The sequence below is a fragment of the Anser anser genome (genome assembly GCF_964211835.1).
Source record: "Anser anser genome assembly, chromosome: 12".
Classification (NCBI taxonomy): Eukaryota; Metazoa; Chordata; class Aves; order Anseriformes; family Anatidae; genus Anser; species Anser anser.
Window position 1 is genome coordinate 21,312,745 of NC_139733.1, and position 13,331 is coordinate 21,326,075.

At 38.6% G+C, this 13,331-nt stretch overlaps 1 protein-coding gene across 15 annotated transcripts in view; it reads left to right on the forward strand.

The window, feature by feature from the left end:
• Positions 1-7,600, forward strand: part of CNTN6 (contactin 6) — a 143,443-nt gene extending 135,843 nt beyond the window's left edge. For 13 of the 15 annotated variants that reach the window (XM_083795181.1, XM_083795173.1, XM_083795183.1 and 10 more), the window contains 4 exons: positions 392-578; positions 3,817-3,929; positions 5,309-5,477; positions 6,178-6,787. In XM_083795181.1, the coding sequence (XP_083651307.1) occupies positions 392-578; positions 3,817-3,929; positions 5,309-5,477; positions 6,178-6,278 (570 nt within the window). In that variant the 3' untranslated portion in view covers positions 6,279-6,787. Of the gene's footprint in view, positions 1-391; positions 579-3,816; positions 3,930-5,308; positions 5,478-6,177; positions 6,788-6,826 lie in introns of those variants that run through there. The other 2 variants (XM_083795180.1, XM_083795182.1) reach the window with 2 other exon arrangements.
• The last annotated feature ends 5,731 nt before the right edge of the window (positions 7,601-13,331 follow it).

Sequence of the window (13,331 nt, forward strand, 5' to 3'; positions counted from 1 at the left end):
TGCTAAAAATCAAAATTAGAAGCAGGATACAAAATAATTAAAATCCTCTTAGATGATTGAGATAAATATTTCTTTATATCATTTAAAATTTTTTTCAAGTATGTTCAAACCACAAAACCAAGCAAGCTTTTAAAATTTCTCACGTTATCAAAGTTTTCCTTTTGGACATCTATAAAGCTAAGGATTTGATTTGCTTTCTTAATTGGTATTCTGTCTCTCAAATTTTATTTCTGCTCTATAAATATTCATGCTTGGTTTTCTTTCCTGCGAGTTTTGAATATGAAAAGTCTTGTATTCCTTGAAATCTTCATTGTCAGCGTGTCTGCTTCCCAGCTAATTCCTTAATTGATTTAAAACAACGAATTGCCTTTTCTTTGTTTTGGCTTTCCAGGTTTTATATTGGACCGATGATCCCAAGGAAAGCGCAGCTGGTAAAGTCAGAGTCAATGGGAATGTAACAGCCAAAAATATCACAGGACTAAAGGCTAACACAGTGTATTTTGCAACAGTTCGGGCTTACAACACGGCAGGGACAGGGCCCTCCAGCACCCCAGTAAATGTCACTACTAAAAAGTCACGTGAGTATTCAATTTTGTACAACAAATGTTGCAAGCTCCCAAGTGGGATAGTGACATTTCAGCTTACCGTGACCAGCTCTGCTAAATGTTGCAATATCAATGGGGTCCCAAATTTCTTCATCAAATGAAGCAATGCAATCTGTGAGTAAGAAACTTCTTCCTCTCTTCCCTGATAACAATTCTGTGGTCACCACTGGGTTTACTTGGACTGTAAGCCCCCTTTAGGTACCGGAAGGCCACTGTAGGGTATCTCTAGAGTCTTCTCTTCTCCAGACTGAACAACCCCAACCCCCTCAGCCTGTCTTCATAGGAGGGGTTCTAGGTTTGTTATGTGTATGTACTAAGGTAATTCTCTACACTTGCAAAACTAGATAACAGAGGTGTTTGTGTTCCTCCAGTGTAGCAACTATTAGGAAGGATTTCCTTTTGAATTGCAGCAGTGTGGCACTTGCTTTCACGAGATTTCAAATGAGATGCAGAGTCAATAAAGGAAAGATATTTCACAGGTCAAACCACAGATTTGGGTACGGGAATATGGCTTTTTTTTTTTTTTAAAGAAAACTCTTAAATTCTCAAGATGCTTTTCTGAGATCTCTAAATTGTGCAGTACAGACGGTAGCGTATGTGATACATTCACATAAATACTATTTAGTGAGTAATTGTTTAAATTTCCTGCAATTAGAAGCAAAAACATATGCTACTCTACTCGTGAGAAACAACTTCATGAAACCTATGATTTCACGGGGCCATCCTCCAAGATAATAGGGAAGTTCTGATTGAACCTGTAAAGTAAATGCTCACTAAGAGCAAAATAATCATAAAATAGAAAATTTTGGTAATCTGTTATGTACCCATATGCCCTAAATTCTTCTCACAGACAACTTCCTAATGGAAAATGAACTAATCTCTGGAAATGATTCTCTATATTTTTATGTATATTTGTATGACAGAAAAAATAAAGACACAGAAGTCAAGAGACAGGACATATAGGGAATGAATTTGCTTTTGCTTTACATTGTCTTCATCTTCTGTCAAACTCAGGATGGTGCTAATGGTTCATTTAAAAATTAAAGTCCAAATAACCCATTTAATATTTAAAAACATATATTAAATTTTTAAGCTCTCATTTCTGAAAGATGCAGGCACTTTCAATATGGGAAGAGGTAATACATCAAGAGAGTATAAACAATGCACATCTACAGTGGGAGCTTTAGCTTCAAGCTAATAGCTCTGTCTTTGTACTCGTTGCCAAAGGTTCCTAAAATGTTCTGTGCATGGCATTATTGTATGGACTAAGCAAAACTCAAAACTAAAATAGGCCTTCTGCCAGATAGGTGCAATTCTGATTGAAGCTTACTTGTCTAAGATCAATTTAAGATCTAAGTTGATATTCTGGTTTGAGTTTACTACTTAGGAAAGTAGAAATGATGTCCTCCTTCCTTGAGCATACTGCTCCCACTAAAAACAGTTATGAGGCTCAGCTCTTCTGTTTCTTTATTTATGTTATGGTTTTCAGAAATTTCATCGCTTTTTCTCTTTCTTTACAAATACATACCTCAATAGATGTAGATATTAGAAATAAGTTGCAAGTATAAACCTAGACTCAGTAGAACAACAACAAAAAATGTGTTACCTACAACATGAGAGTAACTTCATTAAATTAATAAACTTAAACACATACTTAGGACTACGAATTATTCTTGACAATGTTGATTCTAAGAAGTTAGTTGTGGAAAGGATCAGTCATCTTAGATCTAAGTAGTTGTTCACCATGTTTTGCTTCATAGAATCATTTAGGTTGGAAAGGACCAGAAGCGCTATCCATTGCTGCCTATTCTGGTTCTTGGTCTGTAGAGGAAAAACAGATAATTTTTTTTAGGAAGTCATGCAGTGGTGGTTTTTCAGCCCAAATTCTATGAATTAAGGTGGCTTTAAGTACTATGTGGAAATTGAACGATATTTGAGGGCTTCCAAGACTTTTGAAAGTACTCAATCAATAAAGAGTTTGGCGTCCTTTGCCTCTTGTGAATGTCTTGTGATTGAATTCCTTATCTAAAATATTTGCTGAAAGCAGCAAGGAAGTTTTTTTTTTTTAAAAAAAAAAAGTAAATTTGTGGTTTTACGCATATGAATGTATTTAAACACCTTCAAAAATGAATATTTATCCAGCACTGACTTATGGCTCCTGGAAGGATGCCTGCTTAGATTCACCTGGGTGGCCCACTAACACCTCCTTTCCCTACCAGCGCGATGGATTAAGCTTCTCCATAGTCAGGAAGCAGACAAATATAACAGACACAATCAATTTATTCTCTCTCTGTAGGAAATGAAATAGATTATGCTGTATTACCAAATCAACATGCCTTCTAAGCTACGTATGCTAGTCATCAATATATAGAAACTGCAGGGAGAAATGAAGTATCCTAGAAGTTTAACATTTTAAAGTCAGGTCTGGGATACTCACAACCCAGAAGCCCTATTTCTCCATATCTCTCCTCTCTTTTCTTAATTCTATTCAAGTCCCTATTTCCTCTAATACCTCCAGCACTGTCCTCCCAGGCAAGGTCCAGTTGGACACACCATGGAGATGGAGATAATGTGTTGTTCTAAATATGAGACAGTGTTAGCTCAAAGGCACAGTTTCAACTTCACATGTTCTCACAGGATTCAATTTCTGTCACTATTAGGCAAATTTTCAAAGTCCTGGCACTTAGGCATAAAAAGCCTTTGAAAATCTACTCTCAGCCTATTATGCTGAGAATTTATAAAATCCTGCAATGTTTCATGATGGATCACATGGAGACTTTAATGTGTAACTCTTTGTAACCTGCACTCATGGCTGATGAAAATCTAGCTTTTTGTATTCTGCTCTTAGTTTTAGCTTTTTTTTTTTTCTTTTCCCCTGAATTCCATGCAGCAAAACATTCTCTAGTCCATTACAATATAGATAGGAACAACATAATGCTTAAACAAAATCTATCAAATGTAACTTGAACTGTCAGACATTGTCAGGCTTTTCCTAATTTCCCAAATGAACTCACAGTAAGTGGTTTTGTGCTATGAATAGACCTTTATTCTGACTAATATGAGAGCAATGATGGACTGGAAAATATTTTTTACTCTTTTAGACTTGAATCAGCCATGCATTTGCTACTTCCATGTCAGCGGCTCATTCAATTACACTATGCAAATTAATATTCAGTTGTATCTTGTGATTATCATCATCTTTTTTTTAAAGCACCGAGTCAACCCCCGGCAAATATTGCCTGGAAACTGACAAATTCCAAAATCTGCTTGAACTGGGAGCACGTAAAAACAATGGAGAATGAATCAGAAGTGCTAGGCTACAAAGTAAGTCATTGCTTTATCTCATTAATCATACTCATTTATTATAAAAGTGCAAAAAGTGACTTGTTGAAATGTGACTATTCATTACCTGGAAAAAGGTGATTTTTCTGGAGTTATTGGGAAAGTTGGCTGACATTTATACAAAACATGGAAGAATATCTCATTCAGAGGAGGATGCCTTTATCCCAACACAGGGGTATCCTGTCCCTAGCACTGGAACTCTCGTCCCATTTCCCTTGTAATCTTAGTTGTATCAGATTCTTGCATTCACATCTTTTTTGGCAAGAGCTTCACACATTTGTAAGAAATAGAGAACAGTCTCTTAAGAATTAAAGAGGCATAAAATACATTTGAAAGTCCTCACTCTCTGACAATTCATAAATGTATCTTTGAAAATAGATAGGAAGACACTCACATAAAGATCAATGTGAGTGAAGTAAAAAGCACTTCTATAAATCTATTTTTTAAGGAAAGTAAAATTTAAAGTTTGTTTGCAGTGCCTCTGACCCCAAAAGACTTCAGGAAAGACTTTTTTATTCCTGAAGGATGGTAAAAATGGTTGTGGAGAGCACTTACATGAGGAAAGGTTCCTAGGATCAAGATCCTTGCATTGCTCAGCATTTTAGTGTCTATGCAGAGTTATTTATGCCCAGGGAGAAAAAAGGATCGAAAAAAAAATATTAAAAAATCCACCTTGCAATCTTTCTTGAGATCATATCCTTTTAGATTCTAGTGAGTGTGCTTGAGTAGCTCCACACGCCGGGAAAAACATTAAAACTAGTCTATTAAGCTCTTTTCCTTTGTGTCTAACGTACCTGCTTCCAGGCTACACTTTCCTATTACATTTTGATGTGGAAAGAGTGCTTTAAGTGCTCACTGCGTATTTATTGTATGATCACTGTTAACTCTCTTTCTGCTTTGCTCTTCAGTTGCTCTTTTTAGCATAAATATATTAAAAGCTTGTCTTCACGAGATTGCTAGCAAGGAAGAAAGGCTTCTTGGAGGACAAAGCTGATCATAGTCTGCAGGATCCCCATCCAAACTCCCCAGAGCACTTGGGCATGGGGCCAGGGTGGCCAGTCCACACCATGGCCCAGAGACACCTTAGTGAAAAGACCCATACACAAGCAGTCCCTGAATCCCTCACATTTAGTTGCAGAAATACGCTTCCTAAGTGGAAACCCAGGTGCTACTATCCAAACTTCTGTTCTTTCTTGAACTTTAAAAAATGTTTTTCTAATGGAATTTAATACTCTGCAGGGTGCTAACAGAATTCTGAAAAGTTTGGGACATGACAGAAGGTATTCTCAGCCATTTAAAAAAAATCCATTAAAACTTAAATAAATCAAGTAACTCTTGTTTTCTAACCCGTTTTTATTTAGATTTTGTACAGACAAAACAGACACAGCAAAACTCATATACTGGAGACAAACAACACTTCAGCTGAACTTCTGGTGCCATTTGAAGAAGATTATCTCATAGAAATAAGAACAGTCAGTGATGGTGGGGATGGCAGTAGCAGCGAGGAAATTAGGATTCCAAAAATATCAAGTATGTGAGAATTTTTATCCTTCTCTGAATATTATTGCATAATAAGAAATGTGTGTGCCTCTAAGTACAAAGGATTAACAGACTTTTTGTTACCGTAGGTGACTTCCCTCTCGTCGCTTTGTAATACTGGATGAATGTAGATTAGTCTCTGGTTTTATCATGTTCATTAGTGGAGAAACAATTTCCCAACACCTAGGTGTGATCTTAATCTTTAGTGTATGTCTCCATGAGCCCTAGCCTGGAATGCATTGGGAAGGACAGACAAATAAGCTTTCTAGCTGAAGTCAAAGCTTCAGCATTCATATTCACCACAAATTTTCATCAGATCTGGAGCTGCTGCATATGCCAAGACAGAGCCCCTCAGCTCTGCTCCATGGTTGAGGTGTGGGTACCCAGGGTCTGGTCTCTGCTTGCATGAATACCTTATTATTCATGCAAAATGCAGCACAGTTTTGTAACAAACTAACCAAAACCCTCCTGAAAGCAGATATTCATGTAGAGACTGGGAACATGATTCAAAACCGTACTCCCTGGGATTGCTGCTGCAACTTGAAAATGAATAAATAGAAATAACCTTTGTGGCTAATGTTTCATTTTGAAAGTTTGAAAAAGAATACTGTTATGCTAGACTGCATAGAAATACATATTTGGACAGACATTTACTTATATCAGAGATTTTTTTATGCTTATGTCTTTACAGGTTTAAGCTCTGGAGAAATAAAATTATCCCAAAGAGTGCAATATACATTGACATCTGGGATCCTGCTTTTGAGTTTTGTCCTTAAGTACTCTTTCCCTTGATGATTAAGGCAATGTTCAGCCATGGACTTTTAAAAGTAAACCATCTGTAGATTTTATCTTAATACTTTACCAGAACGAACATTTCCAATAAAGAAAAACAGTGGGGATTGGGGAGGGAGATAGAGAATGTACACTACTAAGAAAACATTAATATCAATACTGCTGAGAAAATGTAAATATCGATACTACATAAATTTAAAAAAAGCTTTGAAATTCGTGGATAAATGTATATGCATTAATTAAATGGGTGGTGCCAAATATAACTTGAGATTGCAAGGAGACTGATCTCATGTTTTTTATAAACAGTAATTCTCACTGAAACTCCAATGTAATGGTATGACATTTGTGAAAGACCTATGCCAAGATGTTGTAACTGAGAAGAGGCTTGAAATTAGTTGTGATATAGACATTATTTATCTTGTGTTCTTCATTGTAACCTGTTCAAAACAACAACAACAACAAAAACAAACACGCAAGTTTCAATTAAATAAAAGTTATTTGTTTACTTTTTGCACTTTTTTTTCTTTTTTTTCTTTTTTGTATTACAGGGAACAACATAGAATGCACTATAAGAAATGTACTACACTATTTTCTTCCGAAAAGGGAAACCTAAGTAAAAGGAGTCATATGGACCAACCCAAAGCCATTGAATTCAATAGAGAAGCTTTCAGTGGCATCAACAAGCCTTGAACCAGATCTGGGTGGGACAGTACCTTTTATAATTTGAGATACATATTCTCAAATACATTTTAAAGGACTGTGTCTTATGAAGACTGTTCTGATCAACAAAGATAGCAGAGATGCTGAATACCTTTTTTAAGGGGAGATTGAAATACATCTGTCTTCCAGCAGGTTCAGTTACTCTCTCAGCTGGCATTGTTATTCTTTGCTGTAGCCTGGAAGTGTAGATTCATCTTTGGGCTAGGTGTGAAGGTAAATGAGAAGACCATTGATTTTCATCATCTTGAAATATAAATAAAAGCATCTAATTAAATCCTTCAATCTATTGAGTTATTAGAATGTTAAATGAAACACCAGAGTGATCATGGCTTTCAAGTCGATAGATATAGCTCAAAATGTGAAGTCACACTGCTTTGTATTTTAACAGCGTCCTATAAAAGGTATTTGTTGTCTCACATCACTAGTAGGGGATGAAAAGATACCTTGTAATGATGTGATCTTTTTCATTCCCACCTTATTCTGAAGTAAATTTTCTTTTCAACACTGTCAAATATGTGTTATCTCACCTTTGTAACCATTTGGTACCACAAATTAATGAAGTTCCCTCCCCTTTTCTCATGTGAAAAGGGCTCAGATGGAGATGGCATTGTGTAAGCACATGGGTAAGCAAAATGCAGTTTCATCTGTGAATGATAATTCTCCAAAGAGTGTAATAAAACACATTTCTTGTCCATGGGTATGGGAGCCAAATAGGCAGAAGGAGTCTTAGAATGGGAAGTTGTATAGGAAGTTACCAAAACTTCGATACCTGAGGTTACTGACAGGACTCATGTGCTTGCCTTCCTGGGAGAACTCCACACGCTCAGATATAAAATGAAATCATAAATAATAAAAACATAGCAAGAGCATGCTTTATGAAACAATGTTCAATTTTGATTTAAGCACTCCAGAGAATGAAAAGGATATTGAATCCCTAGGACAACGTGTTTCGCTAAGAATTGTACCCACTGTTAAACGTTTGCTTTTTCTTTTGATGCTATCAAAGCCAAAAGAGTATGTGTTTCATATTCTTGCGGCTACAGAGACTAAAGAAATTATTGTAGAAACTTGGGCAAATATTACTCACATCTGGTGATATTTAATAATCCTCATACTGAATTCAACAATGTTTTTCAAAGAGATGACCCCTCTGGTGGAGCTCTGACAGAGGTTTTTGCATCATTGCATCCCAGCAGGTCTCTAAGAACAACTTGTCGCTGCCATTGCAATTCACTCGCAGAATTTTTGTATCCGGTATGCAACGGGTACATTTTGTTTCAGTTAAACTGAATCTAGGATTCTTATATTTTATAACATAACTGTGATCCTTTCACTAAGTTTAAACAAAACAACTCTTTTCATTCAAGCAAAGAAAGATTTTCTTGTGAGCAGTCATATGCAGCTGAATAGAAGGCCTGATAGATGCTTAATTACAGGGAGGCTCTAGAAATATAATGCCACTTTTAGAAGCCTGTCCTCTGGGATTTCTACAAAGATGCTAATCACAAGAGTCATTAGGAGGAGGTTTAACATAGCGTTCAACAGAAGAAAACAGTTTAGAAAGAAGTGGATATGGTATTTAAAAATCCTGATAATACCCTAATGAAGTAAAAACATTTTTCCTTGCAGTGACAATAAACAATGAAATATTTCTTCACATTTGTTTTCATTTCTGTATACATGACTAATGTTCATTACAAGGTGCTTTTCTCTCTGTAGATGTTTTTCAGATTAGTCTCTTCAATTCTCCTGTGTTTTAACTTCATAATTTCTACCTTAGCCTTGTTCTGTCATTCCCATGGGAGAAGCCCTTTTTAAAGTAAGGGAAAACCCTAAGAATAGGAAGATTGCTAATTGAGCAAAGCTATTCTCTCGTTGAACTTCCTTAGAGCTGAAGCGACAAGTGGATTTCCAAGTGACTATTTTGCCTTGGGACTGCCAGTCGAAGTATATGTGCAGGCACTCACACAGGATGGACCAACACCAAGGTGATAACCAATGGTCATTATGTTTCCTATCAGATCCTCTGCCGTGTGCCACCAGATGGACAGGGGCCATCATTTAGCTTTGTTCCACCATTGTGGCTAAGTGTTCTCCTCTCCTCTGCATGCAGGAGTCAACTGTTTGGCACCATAGCTACTAAAACCAAGTGAGACGTGCAACTTTAGCAAACAATCTTTTCATTCTTTCCCTTAGGAGATGTTTACTTCAGCAAACAGAACTTAAATTGATCTAATTCACTATTTTGTTCTGCTGCTGTGCTTCCTAAAGTAGATTTGCCTAGCACTGAAAAACTCAAACCAGAGTAGAATGCCTTAAATCACAACTTCTAAGGAGTCTTAAGGATACTACATTTAAACAAAGATATGATGATAGCCCCCTACTCTCTCTAAATAAATTAAGTCCTCTAAATTGTGGAGGCCCTTCCTCCTCCTCTTTAACTCCCCCATATTTTTTTGATGTTTCACTAAGACAAAATGATGTCTGAATCAAGCTGGATTAGTCAAACTGCAGAATGGTGTAGGAAAGGCCAGGTGGCCAACTCTAATCATTTCATTTAATGTCTTTAGAAAATATTATTAACACAGCTGGTGCTGAAATAGCAAGGGTTCAGCTGACTGGCAGTTTTCATGAAAAGGAAAAAAAAAAAAAAAAGATGAAATAGTTTTGTCACTCATTGTTGCAGGAAAAAAAAAAAAAAAGAACAATATAAACCCCCCTAAAACCAGAACTCAAAGTGAAAACAATGGAAAAGGGAAAGGAAAGACAAAAAAACAACCCCACCTAGAGGTGCCCAGTACTGGGAACCACATTTCAGAGTACTGGACCAAGTCACAGACAAGGCTAAGTTTTCCAACAGCTGGAAGAGTAACGCCTATTTTATTTTGATGACCTAAGCAAAGTAGAAAAATCTAAGACCAGTCACAGTCAGAGATTTTCATTTTAAATTTAATACATCAACAAAATATTTCTCCCTGAAAAAAAAAACAATTTTTAGTCTATCCAAATGTTTCATTTAGTTCCAAATGCAATGTTTCATTGTGATTTAAGATCATTTAAACTTTCTTTAATGCCTCCCCCCTCTTTATAGAGCAATTTTTGAATATGAATGCCAAGAAACTAAATAAAATAGCCTGCGTGTGCTATTGCACCAGCCCCTAAATCAGCATTAACCTGAAGTGCAGAAGCACCCTGTGTTTTGTGCAGGTCATTGGTATGCGGCGCCAGCGAGGACTTGACACAGAGCTCTAAATCACACTTACGTATAAATACATTGCAAAAGCAAAGAAAGATTTTTATTAATATCTGACTATACTGCAGTCACAGGGAATTTCCCACAATGATTTGCTGTGTGGAAGCAAGAATTAATCTGCTCGGAGAGGCTTTGGCAGGCGCGGGGCTGCCGTGGGCCGATGGCTGGGAGCGCTGCCTCCCTCCCTCCGCCCCCACAGGTTTCATCCATTCGGTTTTCAGTTCACACATCCAGCTGCTCTTTGCTGTTCCCTGGGCAAAAGCTGGGGCAGATCTTGCCTTACCCTGAATATCCCTGATGCCTTTTCTCCACTCCTACATTTCCAAGGCACCATTACCGGCATCTCAGTGCTCTTACATGTCGGTTACCTTGAACCTTGGCTAGCTTGCAAGGGTCTGTGTGGATGCAGCCATGCTAGAGCCTCTGGGTGAATGTGGTTTGAGGTATGGAAATATTCACAGTGGACTACTGAAATTCTGCTACAAGGATATGAGAACTTCCAAGCACAGATAGTACGGAAATGAGCACAGCCTTGCGGTCTTTGCATTATTTATCCCAAGGAGTGGCTCAGCCTACCCCGGCCACCGGGCTGAGATGATGTCTGCGTGCTGTCTTCTGCCACTGTGAGTGGATTCCTGGAGTGCTGCCACTTACCAAGGGATTCTTGTGGATGAAAAATGTCAAAGAATGCCATTCTTTTACATTTGCATTCATGCATTCATACGTAGGCATTCAGAAATATCCCTCTACCTAAAAAAACGTACACAAGGTTGCAAAAGCTTGGTATATAAAGCCTCTGGTCATCTTCAGTGTGTGTATAAGGATTTGGCATTTCTCTTGCTCTGACCATTATCTAAACAAAAACTATGATTTTTTTGTCTTTTTTGGGGTGGCGGGGGGGGGGGGGGGAGGCGGGGAGGAAAGGGAAGGGGAGGCAGAGGAACAGTGCTATTAAAATAGTCTGTATAAAATCTTTCTTGGAGAAATTTACCATGCAGAAAAGGTCACTTGGACGTTTTGACAGCATGGTATAATAATGGCCTCTAAATGGCTTCAATCATTTAGTTTTATTTATTTATTTATTTAGTATGAACTTCTTCCTTTTATCAGTTTCTAGCACTTAGCACTTGAAAATATGTCTAATGTAGCAATTATAATGTCATACTAATAATGCTGTTATGTATCATTCCTTTGCTTAACCTATTATATGTACAACAGTATATTTCAGTACTGAAAAATGTCTCCAAACATTTCCTATCCTTAGAGAATGAACTGGAATAATTCTGACACACAAAGGGCTACCAAAAGACCCCCTTGCAAATTTGTCACAAGGCATGTTCGAGTCCCTAGACATTTTGCACTTGAGTTAATCCAGCTTTTTCCACGACAGCGTGGGCGATGGGCCAGGGTAGGCAAGGCACTGGCTCATCACTGGGCTGCCTGGCTCCTGCTCCTGCTCCTGCTCTGCCAGAGGCTGTTGGTGTGACCCAGGTTTTCCCTTCTGAGCAATGTGTCCATGGTCTCTGCCAGCGGTCTTGCATGGGATACTACTGTGGTAGCATGTAAAATAAAATAAAATAAAATAAATAAATAAATAAAATAAAATAAAACAAAACAATGTTTGGGTTTGGTTTTTTCTAAAAAAATGGGGTGCTTGGAGGAGCAAACGTCCTACAGCTGCCAGAGCTGTAAAACAACCAAGCTGCAGCTCACCGTCCCTCCTCTGCACGCCCTTGATACCCAGCCCAGCCTTTCCTCCTGGGGTATTGCCTGATGAGGAGCACCCTGGGGCTGGCACGTCTGAGCTGAGGGACGTTTCCTGCAGCTCTCCACGCACCACGAAGCGAACTTTGTGTGAGAGTGTGTGAGCATTGCTAGCGTGGTTTAATTGCATTATTCTGCAGCCCTGCTCTCCCAGAGATTTTAAAGAGAAACAACACAAATCTTTCACTTGTCCCACTGCCCTTAGTAGATTTAAAGCCTATGCAGTTTGAGTGGGTTTGGAATTTATTTGAAAGCCTTCTTACACAGGTACAATTTATCCACAGAGATCAGCAGTTTACATCGTATTGATTAATGTGGTTATTGATTTATTCTGCGATTGTACTGGCCTGGTATATACAGGCCTGGAATGTGCTATTTTCCAAGAGTGATTGACTTCTTTCTTTATTGACTAAAATGAGCTGATAAAAATCTAGCTCTGGCTGAGCTAGAACTACTTTTTTGTGTTCCTGCTTCTAGCAGAGAAAAGTAGGAGACAGACGTTGATGCAGAGCAGAGGGAAGAAGTTACAAGGTTTAACTCCTACTATATTACCCCGTCTGAGCTAAAATCCAGCCCACGACCTTAGCAAGGTGACAAGCTGGAAGAATTGGATGGTAAAAAGACAGGCAGAATTTGAATTTTCAAGTAGTGTCTTTTAAACTGCTTGTCACTCTGCTAACTTCAGCTGGTGAACATATTTTCCGGAGCTTATTGCTGTTCACTGCCGCTAATAGCTCTGTCCTACTAATCCAGCAAATTCTGGGGGCTTCAGATGGGCTGCTAATGGGGAAAGGCTTGAGGCTTGCCAAGGTCCCTCCAAAGGGGTGAAATTACAGTCTTTTTTTTTTTTCCCTGCTGTATTAGGAAATGTGCAGATTGCAGCAAACAACGTTAGAGCACCTCGGAGCTGTTTGTGCCTGGCTCTGGGCTCTGGGTGCTGCATCACAGCGCCATAAAGCGGGTCTCGCTGCCATCCATCACGCCTGCTGTGAAGCCTTCCCAAATTGGGGTAAAAAGGTTGCCGTGACCCTGCCACGCACGACCGGCCACGGCACAGCAGCTCTCGGCCTTTTCCCTGGCGGAGCTGCCCTCTGGGCCGCCCTGGCTGAGGAAAGCCACATGCGGATGCCTCCAAACGAGTGCCTGGGTCACCACAGCGGGGCCACCCTGCTGCTCCTGCGAAGCATCCCGGATTGCTGCAGTTTTTCTATTTAATGAAGAGCTTGGAAAACCAAACTGACTTCAACGGCGGATATTCTCACGGGTAAATTCTCTCGGTTTTGAGGCTCTTTGTCGTTCCGGGCAAAAACTTTCTC